Source organism: Myiozetetes cayanensis, unplaced genomic scaffold, assembly GCF_022539395.1.
Source record: "Myiozetetes cayanensis isolate MyiCay16 unplaced genomic scaffold, myiCay2020 scf5-8, whole genome shotgun sequence".
Taxonomy (NCBI): Eukaryota; Metazoa; Chordata; class Aves; order Passeriformes; family Tyrannidae; genus Myiozetetes; species Myiozetetes cayanensis.
Window position 1 is genome coordinate 77,025,500 of NW_026087742.1, and position 22,325 is coordinate 77,047,824.

General features: G+C 40.4%; 1 protein-coding gene across 2 annotated transcripts in view; it reads left to right on the forward strand.

Annotated features, from left to right (window-relative positions):
• Positions 1-22,325, forward strand: part of FARP1 (FERM, ARH/RhoGEF and pleckstrin domain protein 1) — a 200,411-nt gene that overhangs the window by 175,827 nt on the left and 2,259 nt on the right. For both annotated transcript variants that reach the window (XM_050332701.1, XM_050332702.1), the window contains exons 17-26: positions 6,708-6,789; positions 9,403-9,640; positions 11,036-11,166; positions 14,066-14,134; positions 16,046-16,135; positions 17,263-17,345; positions 17,678-17,790; positions 18,297-18,460; positions 20,884-20,991; positions 21,677-21,828. In XM_050332701.1, coding sequence (XP_050188658.1) covers positions 6,708-6,789; positions 9,403-9,640; positions 11,036-11,166; positions 14,066-14,134; positions 16,046-16,135; positions 17,263-17,345; positions 17,678-17,790; positions 18,297-18,460; positions 20,884-20,991; positions 21,677-21,828 — 1,230 coding nt within the window. The remainder of the gene's footprint in view (positions 1-6,707; positions 6,790-9,402; positions 9,641-11,035; positions 11,167-14,065; positions 14,135-16,045; positions 16,136-17,262; positions 17,346-17,677; positions 17,791-18,296; positions 18,461-20,883; positions 20,992-21,676; positions 21,829-22,325) is intronic.

The following is a 22,325-nucleotide window of genomic DNA, read 5'->3' on the forward strand; positions in this document are numbered from 1 at the left end:
AAAGCATTTCTGGCTTGCTTGAAGGCTTCTAAACCGTTTGAATCTGCAGTCAGAGGAAGTCTGTCTCCTACAGAACATGTTAAGGGCCAGTGTCTTTTTGACGCGGTTATAGATTCTGGCAGGTCTGATCTGTTTCTTTACACAATTCACCCATTTTTCTCTTTAGTACTGCATTTCCTAAGAGCAGCACATATCAGTGTCCAGTGCATAGTGATAATGTTTTTAATAAGATGTGGTTTGATACTGACCCCAGTAGCCAACTGCAGAATACAAGCAGTTACTGCATTTTTCTGAGCCAGAGTTTCTTTCTGGTCATGAAACAGAGCAGATTCCTGGTGGTTTTACTGCACAGCATTATGTGATCTGTGGTACCATTCCCTGGGCCATATTTTCTGCCCTACCTGTGCTTTTGCAGGAAAGTGAAGCAGCCCATGAATCCCCTCAGTTACTAAAGTTGTGCTGAGCCCTGGAGACTGGCCATGTTCCTGGGAACAAGCGAAATACCCCAATAGGCTAGTTGTTTGAGGAGGGGAAGAATGACCTTTGGTGGATGCCGGCAGGCATAGTCCTTTGACCTCTCCCACAGGAAGGGAAGAGGAATAGAGCAGAAAGCTGCCTCAGACGGGAGAGGGAACAGCACATATCAGGCTATCCTGTTAGCAAGTGCCAGAAGTGCTGCATCCAGCACCTGGGCACCCAAGTCCTAGTCCAGGCTATCAGGACTCACATAGGTTGCTCCTCAGCAAGGCACTGGGTACACCGCTAGGACTTCCCAATCGTTTTTGCTGGGAGGAAATATGGGAGGCATGTCTCAGTGACTTAAAGCTGGCTCCTTTTTCCCAGAGCCTGAGAGATTTTATGGCAAGGAGGAATAAGTGGGGGCAGTGCAGGCAAGAGTGTGACGCGCTCCATTAACCTCTGGCAAGTTGAATCTGAGAAGTCAGTTAGGTTCTACTCCTTCTTTTATCTAAGTTTTTTGTTAAGCTGTTAATTTGGGCCACAAGCACCATTTTCCATCCAAAAAAACCTCGTGCTCACCTTTCTATGCCCCTTTAAATCTTTGTATTAAAAGTTTCCACATTGGTTTCTTTAAATGCTGACAGAAAGTGGCAAATGGAGAACCAGAAGTTTTCCCCTTTGGTTGACCACTGAGCACTGTAGAGACTAATGCTGGGGCAAGCCAGGATAGCTATTTCTGCCCTAGAAAATTTCTGCCCTCATCAGACAGCAAAAATCTGTGTTTTGAGCCTTATCCAAAGCTCAAGAAAGGAAGAAAAAACACTATGTACTTCTCAGAAATGCAGGCAGACTTACCCTCTTCCAGGGAAGCTGGTAGTTTGACTCCTAGATCACAGGCACATCTGAGGAAAGCTGCTACTCAGTATTACCAGATGTGACTGTGTGGCTGGTAATTTGAAAAAAAATTTAAAAAAAAGGCTCTTAGATTTTAGCATATGAAAGGAGAAGGCTCAATCGGGATTCATGGAAGCAAGTTTGAAAACCTGTAATGAAAAAAGCACTCAGGGAGGTGTAGGAAGATGAGCTAAATGTTCATTTATTAACCATTTTCTGCTTGAGAAATAGTACTTGTGCTCAAGAAGAGCAGCAGGATAACACAGTTTGTATAAACAGGGCAGCAGTCCTTATTTGCTGTCTCAAATGCAGAGTGCCAACTATTCAGTTGGTTCTGCATATCTGGCGAGAAAGGATGAAGAGGATAGTTTCAAGTGTCTTTGTCCTTTGTGCAGAAATGAGGTATGTGTTGTAATACAAACCTCTGAGTTATGCATTATGAATTCCTGACACAAAGACATCGAGAGGGACTTGGTGCCAGCGCACTGAGCTCAAGGATAGTTTGCATTGCTGAAGTCACTTTCGAGTGCTTCTGGGGATTAGAGCTGTGCTACACCCAAATTAATAGGAAATTGTTAGAGAGAGAAGTCGCTTGTCCAGGATCTGTTAGTCACAGCTAGAGCCATATTACTCTCATCTGAGTGGCTCTCCTGGAGGGATGCACCCAGGATCAGCTCTGAGGCCATTCCACAGCAACATAAGAAATACTGTTGCAGTTACAGTATTTTTCATGCATTGGTGTTACTTGCTCTGATCCTTTTCTGTTTAAAAGCATTTCTGATGCATGTTTCCTGTAAACTGGGTTTCTGTCACAACAGGAATAGCCAGCCAAAGTCTTCAAATGTGTGTACACTCCCCCAAGGGTTGGTGTGACTTCAGTGAAGCTCTGATGGCTTCATCAGTACATTTCTTATGCTCTGATCAGTGTTTCATGCACCACTTACTGCTGAAAGGACAGCTGCAGTGCCGACAGGAATGGGCAGGGCGGTAAGAAGCACTGTGTAATAGTAGGGTGTGAACTAAGAAAGGGCTGTTTTGCTTTTATCGACTCTTCTTTTGAATTACAAAACAGACACTTTTGACTTTTTATGACTAAAAGCTAAAGTTCTATACTAAAAAACGCCTTAAACATTCCCCATTACAACTGCCTTTCAAGTAAGAGTAGTAAGTGCTCAAAGACCAGCTATAATATCCAGGAGGGAGATGTTGTTCCTCAGCATGTAACAGAAGATCACACATTGTAAATATAATTTTTTGCAATTGATTTATTATTATTACTTTGGCTGCAATTGGAGGGCTGCAATCAGAGATTTTTACATTCACCTCAGAATCTTCGTTGAGAAATCTTTATCTTCTTCTTTGCCTTACCACCAACCCCATCAAACTTCTGTTCGTTCTGCTACCATTCATGGATGATTGAGGATGTGGGATGACTTGAGATTTCTTTCCATTAATTTTTCAATTATATACACTATATGTCACTCAAAAATCTGACATAGCTACTTGTGTAATCCCTGTAAGTCAAGGTGGTGGCCATTTGTAGTAATATAAATAAGGTAGCGTCTGAGTTTCTTATGAGGTATAAAAGTCAATCTCTTCATCGTTTCTTGCAATTGTACACTTCTATTACTGTAAAATGGAAGGGACTATTTGGAGAAATATGACAAATGACCTGATTATACAATAATATCTCCACTATTCATTATGATTTTCAGTGGCTTTCACTCATATAATGTGATTGGAGTGAGGGGACATTATGTTTGGGGAAAGCAGCCCCTACATCTTCTGTGGAGCTGGGGATCATAAATCAACTCCTGATGAAAAGTTGTGAGATCCTTGTTCCTTTGTCCCTCTTTGTCCTAGCTTTTTCCCTCATCACTGGCAGATAGATACCATGTTCAAACAGTGACCCATGAAAACAAGGAGTAAAAAGAACAATTTAGCCATTGATGCGCAACAAATGAGCAGCTTCTTTCCTCTCAGCAAGCTGAGTGTTGTTATTCAAAACATACACTGCAGGGAGAACTCTCTTTTGTGCTCCTGTGCTTTGGGCTGTTGCAGCAGTAAGACATCATTTGATAGATTGTGTGTTTGGTTTTTATTTTAATGTTCTGTGTATTTGAATGCTCTTTTCTTGGGGTTTCTTCTTGGTTTTTTTGGGATTTACATGTTGAGGAGCTGGGAAACGGGGCATGGTAGCATAGGGTTTGCTCTGGAGTCCACCATGGAGTGAGGTCGGGGTTTAGGAGGCAGATGTAAAGCCGTCATGTTCCCCCATGCCTGGCTTCAGCTTTCCCTACCTCTCTGTTCCCCATCACAGCCTACATACCTATGCACCAATCCCAGTGGGAAAATCATCTCTGTTGCAAGGAGCAGCATTTGCGTGGAAATTAATAATGAAGGCAAGAACAATTGCTGAAACAAGGAGCAATACCCAGCTGTCACATTTCCGTATTTTCTCCTAAGGAAACCTGGTTTTATTTCTTCGGGCAGTATACACCTGCATGCAGCACAGGTTATCTCTGTTGGCCTGGGCAGAGGGCTCTGGTATGATTCAGCTTTTCACTGTTTAGCCAGCAGCTGGACACGGGCTGTTGCTTTTGGGGAACCCCCTTCTCTCTGTCTATGTCACTCTGCCAACATGCAGAGTAAGATTTGAAAGCCTTTGAAAGATTTGAAAGTCATTGGGCAAAGCCAATGAAGGAGAATTGTTCTTGATGCTTTGCATGTGACCAATGTGGTGAAATGCTGTGCAAGCAGTCAGTGCTGTCTGTGCTGAAGAGGGGCCAGGGGGTCAACCTTTAGGAATTAAGGACCTGATTGCTCAGTGAACAGCTGTGCTAAATATTAGCTGTTGGAAGCACTCACTATGACTTCAGTAGGCTTGAGCTCAGCCTTCAAGTAGCTAGCTAACAGATAAGAAATTTGTGATGTGTATTCTAGCCAACCTGTATTGTAGCCTTCAGATCAGAAAAGCGATGTCTACTTAGAAATAACATTCTGTAATGCTGTACTTAGTATTTATCTTGGCAATAAATAGATAACTATATATCTTTCATGCTCAGAAAGGTACAAAACTGTTAAAGTCTGTTAGATTAAATCAAATGTAGAGACATGAAAAAGGATCCAGGCAGTGCCAGAGACAATAGGTAGACAATAACACATAAAGCAAGATTTCTTATAATTACCAGATATGGTGTTGTTATTGGCAGCAGTACAAATTCATCTGGCTTTGACATTTCTGGGATGGGGTGTAGTGGCACAGCACGAACCATTTGTGATGGGATGCTGCATGCTCGCTCCACAGGTGGAGAGTGGTTTTCCCTTGCTTCCTGCCAGTGTAGTGCTAATGCCTTAGGCTTCAAGTGGTTGTGGTTTTCAGCTGGGGGCACTTTCATATGCACCACTTTGAGCAAAGCTTCACTGGATGGAAGTTTTATTTACAACCTGTCAGAGGAAATCTTAGTGGGGAAAGCTGTATAGGACATGGGGGAAGGGAAAGTCAAGGAAGAGCAGAGAGGGGAGATTATTTGACAGACAGAGACTTCCTGGAGACAGAAATTGTACTTTTATCCTTAGGTGTTGTGGAGACTCTAGTCTTGTGATGCCCACATGTACCTCTGCTCTTCCTTGCAGTTTAGACCATTTCTTAGGCATGATTTGACTATGGCAGTGCTCATCTAACATAGTGCTTTTGCAAAACTGGTGATGGTAATTGAAGTTATCACTGACACAATCCAACTTCTTATCCCAGTGTAACCTTTGGCGGGTTTGGAAAAAAAAAACATCAAAAATCTTGTTGAGATCTGGTTTTCCTTGCTTAAATAGGCATGTGAGTGCTTGGGAGACTTAACACAATAGGAAATAATTAAAGACAGTCTATGAAACTGGCTATTGTTCAAATGACATGGAACAATCCCTTGTTTATCAAGTCAGTCTCTTTGTCTATTGAAGGATAAAATAGATGTTGTTGTGTAGTATTTATAAGCTGTGCCCTCTACATTTCCCAGTTAGAAAAGCATGCAGAGAAATTATCCAACATAAACATAACCATGTTTAACTTGACAAAACAAAGTATATGTCTAAATATATATCTATTAATGTGATATGTGTCTTGCCAGTGAAAGTATATTTCTAAGAACAGCTGCATCCTCTGTGATTCATTGAGCATGAGACCTCTCTGATTAAATTGTCCATACTAAGGAATGCAGGGTTTTATCACCTTGTTGTCCACTTATTCTTTCACAGCACAGAATTGTCTTAAAGGTGTGAACTACTGCAAATGAGTGAAAAACAATATATCCATTTAGCATAGAACAGAGGCCACATTATCCTTGGATTTATTTAGGACTTGATTATGTTTCTGTCCTCTTCCAAGGTAGTGCATTTCTTAGGCTGAATTGCAGTTGCTCACATCAGGACTGGATCTGTCTCCCAATACTCAGATGTGATAGCTGAACTGAACTGTAAAAATTGAGGACAGCATGTAAAAAGCCATGCCATAGGAAACTTAGAAGCTGGAAAGGGGTGGGGAACAGTGCTTCTCCCCACACAGCTCTAGTGATTTTCTTTTGAAAGCATAACTTGGTTGTAACAGATCCGTACCAGTTAGTTTTTTACAGTCATGGTTTTTCCTCTTCTGTTTTCTAAAACGTGTTTGGATTCAGTCAGAGGGTGGTATCCTTGCCTGTCTCACACATGGGTTTAGAAGCAGGAATATCTTTTTCATCAGGAGCTGGGTTTCTCCCAAATGGAGCACTCATCCATGTGCAGCTGGCTGGGTGGGAGGGAGCAGTTTGCATTTGTAATATTATAAGTGACACCCTGAAAGAAAATTCCTACCAGTATGTAACACTTATGAGTCAAACGCAGATGCTGGATAGACTTTTTTTTTTTTTTTTTTGGTCCCAATGTCCTTTACATGAGCAGAAAGCTTTTCAGAGCAGGAACACCCCCAGGTCCTGTTCTGGGGTTCAGACGTTGTTTCTGAACAGAATTAACCTTCTGCTCTAAGCCCACATATTGTCATGGGATTTTGATATCTTCTTTTTCCCAAACCATTTTCAGGCTTCTCTGGTGTGTTTAAAAATGCTAAAAATTTTCTTTAGAAGTCTAATCCTTCTGTTGAGTGCCTGCCCTCTCTGTTGTTAGGAGTGAAAGCCAGGCTGGGTGAAAGGTGTACTGTACTTTGGAATTACACGTCTGTCAGGAATATTCCTCACATGCTTCTGAGCAATGGAGCATGGAGGTCAGAATTTTAAAAGAAATGAGATATTGAGTTTCTTTCTGTGCTTATAAGTGATTATGTGGTTTTATTGCATGACTGAAGTGTGTGGTATTTCTGTTGCTGACAGGGAAGGCCGCTCTAATGCTCACATTAAAGGAGATTACCAAAGAATCGGAGATGTTATGCTAAAGAACATTCAGAATATGAAGGTAGGAGTGATCCTATAACTATTAAGCTTTGACACGGATTAACATTAGCATGCTTTCCATTTTCATATGATATTACCTCTTGTGCTCTCGTCTGCCAATTGTAATCAAGGATTACACTATGAAAGTTTCCTTTGATGAAGTAGCAAGCATTTGATGAGACATAAGATTTCAGAATTGCAAGCTGATTTTAAATTGTCCAGCCCCTTTCCTCCATTCTCCAAATATAGAAGCAACAAACACAAAAGTTCAGGAACATTTCATTTCCAGCTCTCCTTTCCTCCAAATAAGAAGGCAAAGCATTGGAATTTGTGGGGATAAAGAGACTGTTCAAAAGCTAAGCATGCCTACTTTTTCATGCAAATATACATGTTAACATATTGCAGGAGTAGTGTCCATAACCTGGATATTAATTAGTCTTGGGAAAGTTATATTTCTGCACTACAGTGACAAGTTAGATGAAAGGTTTTTGAATCAATGAGAATAATTGCCTTCAATCCCTTTAAAGCTAGAAGTAAAAATACATGTTTGAACCATAATCAAGGTGTAACACTCAGCAGATTTTGCAACTGTTTTTAGTCTGGCCAGAGCAGTATTGTTGATGCTCTGTGTTACTGAGAAGACAGCTTGGAATGCAGGCAGAGGAGCCTGTGAATACAAGCTCACCTTACTATGTCCAAGTCAGTGTGGGGCAAAACATGGCACTTCACCTTTGGTATGTGGACCTCAAAGTGTTTTGTAACAAACTGTTATAAATCCTTCCTTGGTGATTACCACTTGGGCATTCTGCAGTTAGTAAATGCAGCAGCCTTGAGCCCTTGGCTGGAGGAAAGGGCAGTTTAGTCATTACAGCTCTCCCAAGATGTTGGTTAGTACTGGATTTATCTTTCAGAAAGATAGAGAGACGCTCAGAAGTTAAATGATGTGCAAGTGGTTATACAGCAAATCAGAAGAAGGGAGCTTAGAAATCTCCATTTCCAGTCCCCAGCACAGACAGCCTAGTTACCCTACTCTCTCTGCAGTGTATTTAGCCAGGAACTGCTTTTTCCCCTCAAGGTATAATTCAGATGCATTGGAAGAAATGTAAATTGTAATTTTCTACCCCCATCCGTCCATGCACACCTTCACTTACAGTTTTTAGAATATCGCAGAGATTCTGACAGATTCTGCTCTTGGTACTTTGCAACATTAAGTCCTTTGCTGTCTGCAGGTCCTTCTGGGACACTAGTCTAAGGGCAGTGAACAGTCCTCACTGTAACTAGGTCCTGTCAGTGTGCTTTCAGCCTTCCAATTTTCCCTTTCCCATTAGAGGGTTTTACTTCATTTGCTTTGAGATTCACCACTACTGATTAGCTGATACGTGAAGGAAAGAGGCAAGAGCTAGTTTAACTCAAAAGAACTGCACAGGAAACAGTAAAATTAGTTAAAACTCTACTTATTTATCATGAGACCTGTTAAAAACCCTGAAGACTGACGTTTCTTGTTTAATTAACATAGGAGAGAAGTTAAAAACAAGTAATTAATGGGCGGTCTCTGTAGCAAACTAGAAGGTCTGCTCTGTCTTGCCTGAGTTACAGTGTTGTAAAATGAATATGCAGTGTATGGAGGAAGCAGTTTAGCTATAGGGAAGGTATGTTTCTGGTAAACTTGTCACGAATCACAGGAGAGAGAGTTGACTAGAAATGTGACAGAAAGCACAAACTTCAGATTAAGCAAAAGTTTCTTCTCAAGTACATTCATTTTATGCATTCAGTTTCTTTTTGTTGCTACCTAATATTTTACCAGATACTGGAAAACTTTATTGTGCTGCTCAGAGAAGCCCAGTGCATCCTGAAGAACCAGTTCAGCTTTAGCAAAACACAAATTGATTCCATGTCCTAATTATTAAAAAAACCCAAAAACCTACTGAATTGTTTTGAAAGGGACTTGTAAATATCTGCAATACTGAGACATAAATGAAGTTACATGTTTCATGCAAACCTCATTCACTTGCTGGTGCACTGGTTGCTTCCCCATGGCCAGTGGGGTGATTTTAGAGACTGCGCTAAGGAGAAGAGACTGTAGTCCAAGATGAAGAACTGTAACATATCCATTTTTGTTGGACAGCACCATCTACTTTTGTGTTTGTTCAGATTCCCAGGAGGTGCAACTTCTCATGAATAAGACGGCAGCAGAAACTAAAAGTCCATTTGCCTGCATCTCAGCTCCCCAAAAGCACCTAAGGGAAATGGGGCAACTAAATCCCTTCATCCTTTTAGAAAATCCTGTTTTCTTTCCTCTACTTCTGCATTCACATTGTCTGGCTGTCTCCCTCTTGCACCCAGTTGCATGAGCTATGTTCATGTCATCTCCTTGCCTTTGGATTTCTCACTGATAAGAGACTTAGTTTTGTTGACTCACGTACTTTTGTTTTACAGGGAATGCAGAACGGGTGGGGGTGTCTACTTCAAATGAGTAATGCCATTTCAGAGCCATTGTGTTTTACAGTGATTTTGTTTGCTGAATTTCCACTGCTGTGCTAGTTGGATGTTTTGCTGGAATAGGTTTGGGCTGAGTCATCTCTCACAGTGATCGCTAAGAGCTCTACTACATCCTCTTTTCTTTTGTGCATATAAGCAACTGACAATTCACCTGCGGAAGCACAATGAGATTTTAATGGAGTTGGAGAATGGGATCAAGAACTCTCGCAAGCTGGAGACCTTTTGCAGAGACTTTGAACTACAGAAAGTTTGCTACTTGCCGCTCAACACCTTCCTTCTCAGACCTTTACACAGGCTTATGCACTACAAACAGATAATGGAGAGGCTTTGCAAGCACTATCCTCCAAGCCACACAGACTTCAGGGATTCAAGAGGTAAGTAACAGAAAAGACACCAGTTCTTGGGCTTGTGGAATGGCATCCTACTCCATTAGAGGTGTATGGCTGGACAAAAAAATATTTTTTTTTTTTAAACCTACATTGAAAGAGGATTGAGTTGCAAAATCCAGCACTCAGAACACCAGAAACAGTAGGATTAAAGTTGTATACACATTATGCCACAGTCTAGGCAGGTATTTGAAAGAGAACTCTGCTGGGGGTTATTAAACACACAGAAATGACAGAGAGTTCAGGAAGTCTCTTAAACTGCAAACAGTTGGGAGATTGGGAGAGAGGACAGGGAACGTACCATATGTGCTCCTCATGTTCCTTACTTTCCCTAGATCTGCTAAGAACACAAAATATTGGCACAGGTGAACCCTTGATCTGACCCAGCAGGGCTGCTGTTATTATGTCTTTAAGTGTTATTTGCCTTTTTTTCAAGACATATAGGGTACTCTATTACCATTTCCATGATTTGTTTCAGGAGCTCAAAACAGCTGGCTTGCATTTTTTTTTTTTCAAACATGAAAACATTTCCCTCCCATAGTCTGGACTCATTGCCTGCCATTTCTTTCTGATGATTTGTTTTCCTTCTTCTTTACCCCCATCCCCCACCCCTGTTGTAAGCTATGTATGTTTGAGGATAACTCCGTTATCTGTACAGTTAGCATCAGTAAAGATCCATGGAAGAAGCTGGGCAGGGAGCAAGGCTGAGCATAAGTGCTGCCAGCCAGAAGGTGCAGCTGAGTTCCCTCAGATTCCGCACAATGAGACCCACAGCACGCAATGCACAAAATGTGGAGGTGACCTGACCTGTGGCAATGGGAAATGCCACAGAGGTCTGTGGCACTGAAGTGCTGTGTGGCACAGATGTTTGCCCAAATGAAGCTACTGCCTGAATGATCTCAGGGAACGCAGTGAGGTAGTGCCTTCATTTCCCTCAGCCAAGGCTAGATGATGAGGATGATGTGTCTGTTCCCAGAGTGCCGCAGGCAGGGAGAAAAAATGAATGTTTTTTTCAAGCATAAAGAACATCCCTAGATTGATTGGAGATTTAGGAAATCTAGTCCTTTAGGAGAATCTGTTCAGTGGTGCTCTGAATTGACTCTGGTGTTCATTCATACAAAGTTCTTGTGACTAAAATAAAGCAAACTTTGAATTCAGGAAGTGACCTATCTCTTTATTACAACACTCTACCCTTTCTACTCCATAAGATGATTTCCAGGGTTTGTGTAGGTAGCTGAGTCTGCATGTGCCTGAGTAGCTTTATACTGTGAGGAAGAGTAACACAAAAAGATTTGTGAAATGGGTGCTGCAGATAAAAGCTGTATTTCTTTTTGAACATTCTTATAAATTTTTAATAAGCACTTTATGAATTTGTCCATCTAGCTGCTTTGGCTGAGATTTCTGAAATGGTGGCTCAGCTCCATGGCAATATGATAAAGATGGAGAACTTTCAAAAGCTGCATGAACTGAAGAAAGACTTGATGGGCATAGACAATCTGGTGATCCCAGGAAGAGTAAGTAACAGAGTTGTGATCAAGACTTGATGCAATTTTAAAGTATTAGGTGTGTTTTAGAAACCTGTTAATTAGGGGCAGCTGTGACATTGCCTTTCCTCATACAAATCTCATGGGTTGAGATAAAGACAGTTTAATAGGTAAAACAAAAGTTGCACATGCAGGTTAAGCAAAATAAGGAATTAATTCACTGCTTTCACTGCTTCCTGTGGACAGGCAGATAGATGTTCAGCCATCTCCAGGAAAGCAGGGCCCCATTACCTGTAAGAGTTACTTGGGAAGACAAATACCATCACTCTAAACATCCCCCTTTCCTCCTTCCCCCTGCTTTATATACTGAGCACAATGTCGTATGGTCTGGAATATCCCTTTGGTCAATTTGGGTCACCTGTCCTGGCTACGTCTTCTCCCAACTTCCATACACCCCCAACTTCCTTGCCAGGATGGTGGTATGAAAAGCAGAAAAGGCCTTGGCTCTGTGTAAGTCCTGCTTGGCAATAACAAAAACATCTCTATATTATCAACCCTGTGTTCAGCACAAATCCAAAACACAACCCCATACTAGCCATGGTGAAAAAATTAACTGTACCCCAGCCAAAACCAGCACACCATAGAAAACAGCAACCTGTAAAGCAGGAAGAAGCAATCCTTTTTACTGATTTTATTAGGTTTGTCTTTTGTATAGATTTGAGCAGTTGTAGGCTATTCCAAACATCTATTACAACAGAGGCACCAAAACTGTAATATTTATCACAGTGTTCAGAGCTTGAACAGTTGCACATTTCCTCATTTTGTGCTGCCCTTACTTTTTTTTCAGACAGATTAAAGGAAAATAAGACATTTGTGCTGGAGAACCTTCAGCCCCTTCACAAAACCTTGCTTTGAAACTCATGGCCCTGGGGACAAGAGGTCTTTTTGGTCTACATATAACATAAGGCAATAATTTTTGAGACAAGGTTGACTTAAGTAAACACTTTAAATTGTGCTAAAAAACCACCAACATTTCTTTTTTACTTGTCATACTTTTTTTAAGAGCAAAGGCTTATTTCAGAATAAATGAGCCACAGTGTAATATTTGTAGGCTTTTTTATTTTCCTAGGCACACGTATCTGTGCATGCAAACTTGAGAATTGTCTGTTGCTGAAGTAGTTTCCTCCCCACTCCTTTGACTTTTGTATGTCATACACAAAAATAATACTTGCAGCAAGTGAAATGCTGGGGTATGAAGGTGATGTGCCATTAGGAAGGTAGTGCTGAGCACAGGTATTTCTGGATTTGTGGCTGTTCCCCGCTCCCTCACTTTGCTTTTTCCCTGTCTCCAAGCAGCTGCCACAGCTCATGTTTCTTTCTAGTGATCCACAGACTGTTCACATCCTTGGCAAGTCCCTCAGGACATTTCACGGCCCATGCATCTCTCTATCACATGAAATTAAATGCTGTCATCGGGTGTTTCTGCTACCCTATTCTATTTAAAGACCAAGCAGTCTTCCTGTCCTAGGAAGTTCAGGGAAAAGGCAGATGGGGAGGGCAGAGGTTGTTTGCCTGCCAAGGCAAGAAGCATTGGCCACCACGCTCTGGCACAAGCCCAAGATGTTGCTGCTTCCAGCCCTTTGGCTGCTCTTCTGGCTCTGACTGAAGTCCCTGCCCTGGTGCAGGCTGGGCTGGGAGGCAAGTGCCACTGTAACCCCACCCTTTTCATGTTGTCCCAGAGTGGGATCTCTGCTACCACCAAGCTGGTACCCATACTGGACATGAAAACATCCCATGGTTGGTTGTGCTTGCAGGTTACAGTGACCTGCAGCTCCTGTCCATGTGTTAACACAGCACTTGCCATGGTGACGCTAAGCCTGCTGGTGACTATCAGATGGTACCATATAAATACTAATTATGATTAATACTCTTTGGTGGCCAACAACAACTTCAAGTGGCCTCTCTGGTAACATGAGCCTACTGCGGTATAGGGATAACCACCTCTAGCCACTTTTCCCACCCCTTTAGCCCTTAAGTAATGCAGGTGGGGGGACTGGACACGTCACAGCAAGCCTAAGACATCCAGATTGTCTCTCCAAACAGATTTATTTTAGACAGCCAGCTTACCAAGGTGGAGGTGATTCTGATGCTTTAGATAGGTTTTAAATGCACAGTTATGAGTAGAATGACCTTAAAAAGATTGTAATAAATAAATACAAACCTCTTTGCAGAATCTGGAGGGAGTGACTGAAAAAATATATTTTCATGAGTTTCAGATAAGTGAAAGGGTGAGCTACTGCATAATTCACAGTAACACCAAGAAATACAGCATTTTGCAAGTTTCAGATGTGCTACTTTTCCTCTAATTCCACACCTAAACATTCTTAAGCAGTTTGATCTAAATTACTGTGCTGTATTATATGAGATGGACGGCACTGGGATAACTCACACTTCAAGACAAATATCCTTCTTCTTTTTTGCTGCTGATGGTGATATTGAGTTGTGTAGCTGATTTTGCATTGCAGTTAAGAGATATGTATGCTACACGCACCACAGAAGCTTACCAGTGGCAAACCAATAACATGCAGGGTAACTTACCATTAGTTTTTTACCTCATTTGTGCCATGACAAATATTCATTCAAAACTGATGAAAGAGGGAGCTGTCTGAAGTTAAGCTTTCTTAATGTTAGGTAAAGAAAATTTTGCTTAGCTGAATTTTCCTAAAATGAATGGAGTTTATCCTAGAGACAGTTACAAATGGAATTATCCTATAAATTAAATGTTTAACATATTTAATAAAATGAAAAGTCTTGGTGACTGGTAGTCAAATCATTCCTATGACCAAGTAGTAATATTTACGTTTGCATAATAAAAAAATTGTCGATTTTGCAGGAGATACATTTTTTTTTTTTCATTTGTTTCCCACAGGAGTTTATTAGACTGGGCAGCCTTAGTAAGCTGTCTGGAAAAGGTTTACAGCAACGGATGTTCTTTCTGGTAAGTAAGAAAATGTTTTTTCTCTATATAATGAAATGTAACTCTAGGCAACTAGTAGACATACTGTTAGACACGAATTGTGAATTACAGTAAATATTTTTAAACAACCTTATTTAAATTGACATAATACATCACCTGTGTAGCTGGTTGTTAAGAATTTACATTTCTGTCCAAATCCAATGTAACTCCTTCCTACAAAGATAAAACCAATTTTTATATGACAAGGTGAATATAATGGTAAAATATTACCTCATAGCACTTTGTCTTAGATAAAAGCAGAGTTACCGCAAAATGAAAAATGGCACCATGGATAGTGATTATACGCAGAAAAGAAGAGAAAGAGTGACTTCTGGTGATATGAACAATAATCCACATAATGCTCTCAGGACACGTAACAGAACCAAATTTTTCCATAAAACATCCAGTTTCAGCCCACAGATGTCCAGCATATCAGTGAACATGTCATTATCTGGAGATACATTTTTCAGCTCTTGCTCTAGGAAAGGTTATCTCCTCCTAGCATCAGTGACAGGCTGTGGTGATTCCACTCGATCTCTGATCCACAAGAGCTGATTAGATGGTTCCTTCTCTCTTCCTGGCCAGCTGATTTGCTCCCAAGCTCCCCATCTTGCTGATGCTGAGCCCTTGGTGCTGGGGCACTGGAATAGCCATCAGAGTGCATAGATTTTCTAACCCAGTGTTACAGGGTAAAACACTGACTAGCTAGTGCTGTGTGGCACAAGAGTACTTCCTTGTATGCAAAAGGTGAAGGCTATATGTGTGTAGAAAAGCTTGTGTGTGTTAGGTTTTACAAGGTGTTTGATATTAATCTTTCAAATAAGCCAAGGATATAACCTGATAAATCTACCTCGGTAGGATTATCCTCTGCCTTTAAAGACATTGAAGAGGAAGCCTAATAAATATGGTGCATATTTTCTTGCATACCAATAGTTCTTGTCACCAGATGATACCTTGATATTATACCTGTATAAAACATTAAAAATCTAAGACTAGACTCTCAAGTCAGTTGCTCAGACTGTCAAAGAAGTCTTTGATCTGTCTTAAGCACCAGAGTCTATTTGGAGGTAAAATCCCAGGTCAGTATTGTGGGATTCCGAACACATGTGTAATCATTGGCAAAATTAAATCCCCCTCTAGTGGCTGATCCACAAAGCTTCATGAACTACTGCTACTGAATTGTAGAGGTCTGTGGTGAGAGCTCTGTTTCACATCAGAGAGTATGACTTTCTTAATGCAACCATCTGGTTTGAGAAAAACAACCTTTGACCCAGGTGGCACAGTGAAAACATGCCATTCATTTCTTGGCAACAAAATGCAGACAGTCATTTGACATGCTTTGGACAACAGTTGTTTCCTGCATGAAGATCTACAAATTAAGATACTCAGTCTCTTCACCTTGGTATTTCAAACCTGAATCCATCTACCTTAAAACAGGTCTCCTGGCTTCCTTCTGAATACAGGGAGTAATAGACAACCACTCGATTCATAAAGGTTGAATTGGACACATCTCTTGCATATACTTATCTTTTCACTCTGAAGAAAATATTGATTGAAAGACATCTTTCATAGCTTCAAAGTGTGGCAGAGTGTGAAACGTGCTACTCGGTTTCACTGCTGTTGTGGCTTGTTAGTTCTGACACAGAGATCACAAAGGGAATATCAGAAGGCATTGGAAAATATCCAGTGGAAAATTGTGGGAATATACCTAAAACTAGCTCAGAAGGAAGACAAGGTACTAACACTAGGTAGTGAAGTATTGTGGAAGCCAATACTTTGGATTCATGCATTAGGATTGTCATATAGTCAGCTTTTCTGTATTTACCGCTCTGATATTTTTTTCCACATACATCCATGCCAATGGTTCTAATAATGCTTATTCTTGTCTTTTAGTTTAATGATATTTTATTGTACACAAGTAGAGGCCTCACAGCATCCAATCAGTTTAAAGTCCATGGGCACCTTCCACTGTATGGCATGACAGTAAGTATTATGAGAACTTAAGGCATTTGTGTTTAAATGGCCATTTGTGGGCCCATCTTAAGTGCTTGATGAATTTCTGCTTGACTGAAAACAACAGCCAAAGCGGGGGTTTCTCTGATTCAGAGAAGCTGGGGTTACATTCTACAGTGCCTGATGGGGTTGTGTTGGGTTCAGCATGTGTTCATGCAGCCTTCTGCACAAAGGTGATTATATAGCAAAAGTGACAGGGAAAAAAAGCATTTTTGAGGGCTGCTTCCTCATAAAGCAAACTTCTCATGAGATGGGTTCTTTTTTTTTTTTTTCCCCACTGTAATTTAGTCATTATTCTTACAAGTAATGCATCACCAGTTCAATAAAGACACACTGTGCAAGGCAAGTAAACAGTAGTGACAATCTGATTTCTATAAAAAACCCATTTCCTAACGTTTCCAGATCTGTATCTTAAAGCCGAAGTAGTGAGAAACTGGCAGCAATATATCATTTGGAGCTCTTGCTGCAATTCTTCTGGCATGCAGCCAGTTCAAGCCAATAGGACCTAGTTACTTCTTCCTATATGGTTTCAAAAATATTTTGCTAATTTCAAAACACTTCCATTCCCTCCATTATTTTCGTTGGAACTTCTCATGGGTTTGCGTATCTTCTGTACTGTTTTCCTGAGAATTAAGTTAGGTAATCACTACCACAGTGACTGATTTTTCTCTAAACACCTGCAAGGCTTCAAGTTTTATCTAGCGTTTCAAGGAATCTACTCAATTATTGATGGCCATTTGACCTGAACTTGTTCACAACAGAACTGTTACGGTGCACTGTCCAGAGCACTCACAACCTTTTTAATATACCCTTTTGTATGATAAATCACTCTTCTGATAAAAATATCACTATTTTCTTTGACACAAAGCAGACAAAGGCACGCTTTTGGTTTAAGAGGTTTTGCAGAACTAACCTACCATTCTTCTAACTCGCAAACCACCATTTTTTTTCCTCAATACCTAGCTCAAAGTTGTTGTTTGTGAACATTTCTCTTAGTTTTCTTTTCCCCAATGGTAAGAGCTTGTTCAGTTCACAGTTTCACCTTAAGAAATACATACTTTCTGAAATCTGACTGCATTTGGGTTTTTGTCTCTCAGATAGAAGAAAGTGAGGAGGAATGGGGAGTTCCTCATTGTCTGACACTACGAGGTCAACACCAGTCCATCGTTGTTGCTGCAAGGTAATCCAGTGAAGACAACATACACATGTGAAATGTATTTCTCTGCAGCAGTCACTGTAGGATAGGGAAGCATCATTATGTTTGTATTTGCTCCTAAAACAATTTAAAAGGTGGAGTTTTTTTGTGAAAGCCACTTGTTAAAAAAAAAAAAGTGGATGGGACAAAATAGAGTGTCAAGTTGGAACCAAAATTAAATTATCAGGGGAAAAAAAACAGCATAGCATCTTGTGACTAAGTTTATTTAATTAAACGTAAGCTCAGCTTGTGATTATTTCTTAGAGTTTGCTTTCAGCCTGTAAAAAAGTGAATAAAACTTGAATTGTCATTGTTAGTACCCGTGCTGAAATGGACAAATGGACTGAGGACATCCAGATGGCAATAGACCTTGCAGAAAAAAGCAGTGGCCCTGCCCCAGAGCTACTGGCGAGCAGCCCACCTGACAATAGTAAGTAAATGCTAGAGAGTAGGTTTAACTCACTTTTGTCAGTATGATTGCTAATTGCTTCTAAGTGAAAAGGTGAAAAATGCTGGCCACAAGTCAAACTGACACATTTGAAGTTGATTTATATTTATACGCATAGATATATTTATAGATGTGTCAATTTAATGTTTTCTCGTTGATGTTAGCAGAAATTTTCATTGAATAGAGAAGTGACTTAAGCATAATGATTCCAGGAACTATATAACCAGATTTGGGCAGTGCCTGTCATTGGAAGGTATTAAAACACCAACAAAGCACAGTAGTTAGTCTTTAATTCTAACACTTGCAGAAACACATTAAATAAATATATAAAATATAATAATCTGCTTAAAATCTGCACAAAATTTCTTCTAAAATTGTGTTTTAAAATTAGTTCACAATACTGTGGACAGAATTGATTTGTTTAATTTTTCCAATTATATATGTTGTTGCATAGAGGAAGAAAGATGCTTTTTCCCTGCATTTCATAGAGTCTCCTGATGAAACTACTGTAGACCAGGAATCTGAGGACGACCTCAGTGCATCCCGCACCTCACTCGAACGTCAGTCACCACACCGTGGCAACACTACGGTGCACGTCTGCTGGCACAGAAATACCAGTGTTTCAATGATCGACTTTAGTATTGCTGTGGAGGTATCTGCCTCAGAACGATCTGAACTGCAGCTCCAGGCTCGCTTTTGAATGACAATTTCCTTTTTGCTCCTCCTTAATAAGTGCACTGTTCCGTTGTCTCCTTCTGGGGAAGTTTCAGGCACACGTACTGACCTGCCTCCCATATCCTCGAATGATGGCATAAACCATCATTCAAGAAGCATGTACCCACTCTCATAGTGCACCTCTGTAAAATCAGTTAGAGCAGTAATTTTCATAGAATCAACTGTCCAAAAAAATGTTGATGCCCTTTAAAATTTAAAGTAGTTCAAACTGTCTTAATGCTTTCAGTTACAGATGCATTAAGTAATTGCTCGAGCGGAAAGGATATTGTCTTTAGCTGCTGCAGCCAGAGTTTTAATTATGTGTATTACTAACTTACTTTCTTTACCTAGCCATCTTTTCTGGAACCTTTTGTCATTGCTCAGTCTCATCTGCTTTTTCTTTATTTGCGTTTTCCACCTCAAAATAAAAACCCTTTTTCCCCCCTGAACACAGCTAAGCCAATTTGATACACATTTGTTAATTCTGTACTCAACAGCTGAGGTGCTTTTCAAAGACCGAAATAAAAGACTCCTAGTTCAGCCTAGGTTTTAGGATGAAGTGGTAAGCCTGCTAAGGTGTTTTTCCTTCACCAAGAGAGTCTCCAGGGAGCTTGGAGTACTTTATCACAGACCTCATCAAATGGAAATTAATGCTCAATGAAAATGGAAAAAGGAATCTTAAAGCTGAGTGCACTTGCACTCAAGCAGCAATCCTCAGACATCAGGCCGCCCCTGCTCTAGAGAAGAGGTGTTGATGCAGAACACAGAGATGCAAGGACAGACATATTCCTAGTTTGTGTAACCACCTTTGTTTTTAAACAGAAGCTGAGTTTGTTGATGAAATATGACAAGGAAAATTATTCTGTACTAGAAAATGCTGACTGTAGAGCTTCATTTCAATCCCACACAGGTGGATTTTCCATTCTTTATACCATTATATCCTGCAAGGGAAGAATAGTTCAGCACAGGACAAGGTCTCATATTTTTCCCTAAAGCAAAGAGCTTATTATAAATAGATATAAAACCAGTGACTCATTTCAACAATTTAGTTAGGCAAATCTATCTAGGTCTGAGATAAGTGCTCATTGTTCCTCGTTTTCGTTCCTTCCCCATGCCTCAAATGAACACACACAAAGCAGTGAAGACCAAACGCACCCTGGAGACATGTGTTGTTCTGTGAAAACATCTTCAGCTCCACTGCTGTTCCATGCGTGGCAGGTTATGCTCATGCTCACGTCATTCTGTCGGTGCCTCTCACTTCAGCATTATCGTTTATTTTCTTTGTGTCTCTCCCTCCTTTCTGTCTCTCTTGTGGTAGAAGATCCTCTCTCTGTCAGTGACTGTTCCTCCCTACCTGCTGGACTGATCAGTGATCAGCGGCCTGTTTCCATTTCATATGTCTGCTGGTACCGAATGCAAAGCCTGTCCTTTTATGATATCCTCCAGAGTAATGAGGTAACAGAAAATTAAGGAGTACACGTGTAACTTAGGACAAAGAGGCAGCAGTCCAGATATCAGAGAATGAGATGATAAAGGCTTTAACATGTATCCAAGGCTGGTGACAGACAACAGAACTTTTTAAGGATTTGTCGTAGGTACACCAGGACCTCCAGATTTTGACTACTAAGCTTTACACATTAAGTTATGACCTTCTGCATTATATAAATAGAAGGATGTAAACAGTTGTTTTGATCTAGGTGACAGCCCTTGCAGTCAACAAGGAATGGGAAGTCATTAATGACTCACTGAGAACTCCATTTGCAGGGAGCAATGATATTGAGCTTTACATATTCAGTACATGAAGAGCAGTTTCTTCAACCAGCCATTAAATACATGTACTTGGTTATGGCTTCCTCCTCCTTTTTGTTAATATCCAAAATCCAGCTAAGAATAAGGTTAACAGTTCTTGTTTTTGAAATCTTCAAAAAGTTACCATGTGAACTCCCCGGGTACTGAGAGCTCAATCTCTATCTGCAACTCTCAAGTATGTCATAATTTTCCTTTACATCACAAATTCATGTCAGACTTTCTGTTTCCATTCTTTTAAAATATAATTCTAAAAGAACAGGGTAGGCTAATAAGACTTATTTTTAGTAATAGATTACTGACAGCCATCACAATTGAGAAAATAATTAGTGTAGTAACTTTGAGATTTTGGAAGTACCCAGCTGCAAACAAAAAAAATATTTTACATAAAGTACTACTTAGCAGTAATAAAATCCAGAAAAGTATGTCCATTCAACCAAAACATTTTCATGTATCACAAGGTCACATACAACCAGATAAAGTCAAATAATTTTTCTTACAATAATTAAGCTGCAAATACCACTGTTTTATTTGTCTACTTTTGATCTGTTTCAGAACCAGCTGTCTGGAAACCTCCTAAGAAAATTCAAAAACAGCAACGGGTGGCAGAAGCTTTGGGTGGTGTTCACCAACTTCTGCATGTTCTTCTATAAATCGCACCAGGCAAGTGTGTGTAACTGGAGATGTTTGGTTGGTTTTTTTTTTTTCCAAAGAGGGAGCAGAGAGAAAAGTGGACATCAGTCACGGATGCCGTAGGCGAGAGAAGCAGGTGCACTGGTCACAGCTACACACACAGCCTTCACTGCCATTGGAACACAAGAGCAGGGCCTGTTCTCAGTCTGCCCTGTCAGTTCTTTCCTGAAGCTTTCAACAGTCATGGTACAGGTCACCCTTAAAAGTACAGCAGAGCTCACTACTCCTCAGAAGTTGTGGTGCGAGCCTAAATAAGACTTTTCTCTTGTACGAATTCTGAGATTATTACAATTAAAACTTATGGAGTATATTCTACATGTAAGAGGTATAAAGAAATAATTTGTTCCAACATGTCATGCTGTGCCATGCAGTGAAAGGACTTCAGCAATGAATGCTGCTGGGTGGCCAGTACACTTTTAAAGGAGTAACAATGCCAACAATGAACATGCATGGTGTCCTGATGATGGCCTGTAAGAATGGCCATCTGAAACTACCCGACAACTAATTAAGTTTATTGCAAGTATATAAACCTGTTGCTTTTCCACACACACGTGGAAACACAGTGATCTTTAAATGAGTGTGTATATCTCCCCTCCATTTACTTATGTGCTCTCTTTAATTTGATCTCACGACACTTTCCATCATACCTTTTCAGGACAATCATCCTTTAGCCAGCCTTCCTTTACTGGGATATTCACTTACTATTCCTTCTGAATCTGAAAACATTCACAAAGATTATGTGTTCAAGCTACATTTCAAATCCCACGTGTACTACTTCAGGGCTGAAAGTGAATATACATTTGAAAGGTAAGTTTGTCTTCTGTGAGAGGAAATTTTTGTTAAATTCCAGGAGCATTTTTCAGAACAAGGTTAATAGATGCAAAGTTTAATAAATTGGTTCAGTAATGCAGGCAAGTAGTTCAGCACAACAGGAAAAAGAACCTCTTGAAATTATAAGAGACATTTTAAACCTGATACCACTAAAATCAAGCAATTGGTTTTGATGATGTGGAAGCTGTAACAGTAATCATGGCAAAATCATAAATTACCCAGTCAAAATTGATCAGGCTGGCTGTATGGGGAGCATTAGCTCTCAGACTTCATAGACTCATAGAATGGTTTGGGTTGGAAGGGACCTTAAAGATCATCTAGTTCTAAACCCCCTGTCAGGGGCAGGGATACCTTTCACTAGACCAGGTTGCTCAAAGCACCATCTAACCCGGCCTTCACAAAGTACATGAACAGATCACAGGACTTCTCAGGAGCTCTTCAGAATAGCTTTGCTCCCTCTAGCATGACAGCCT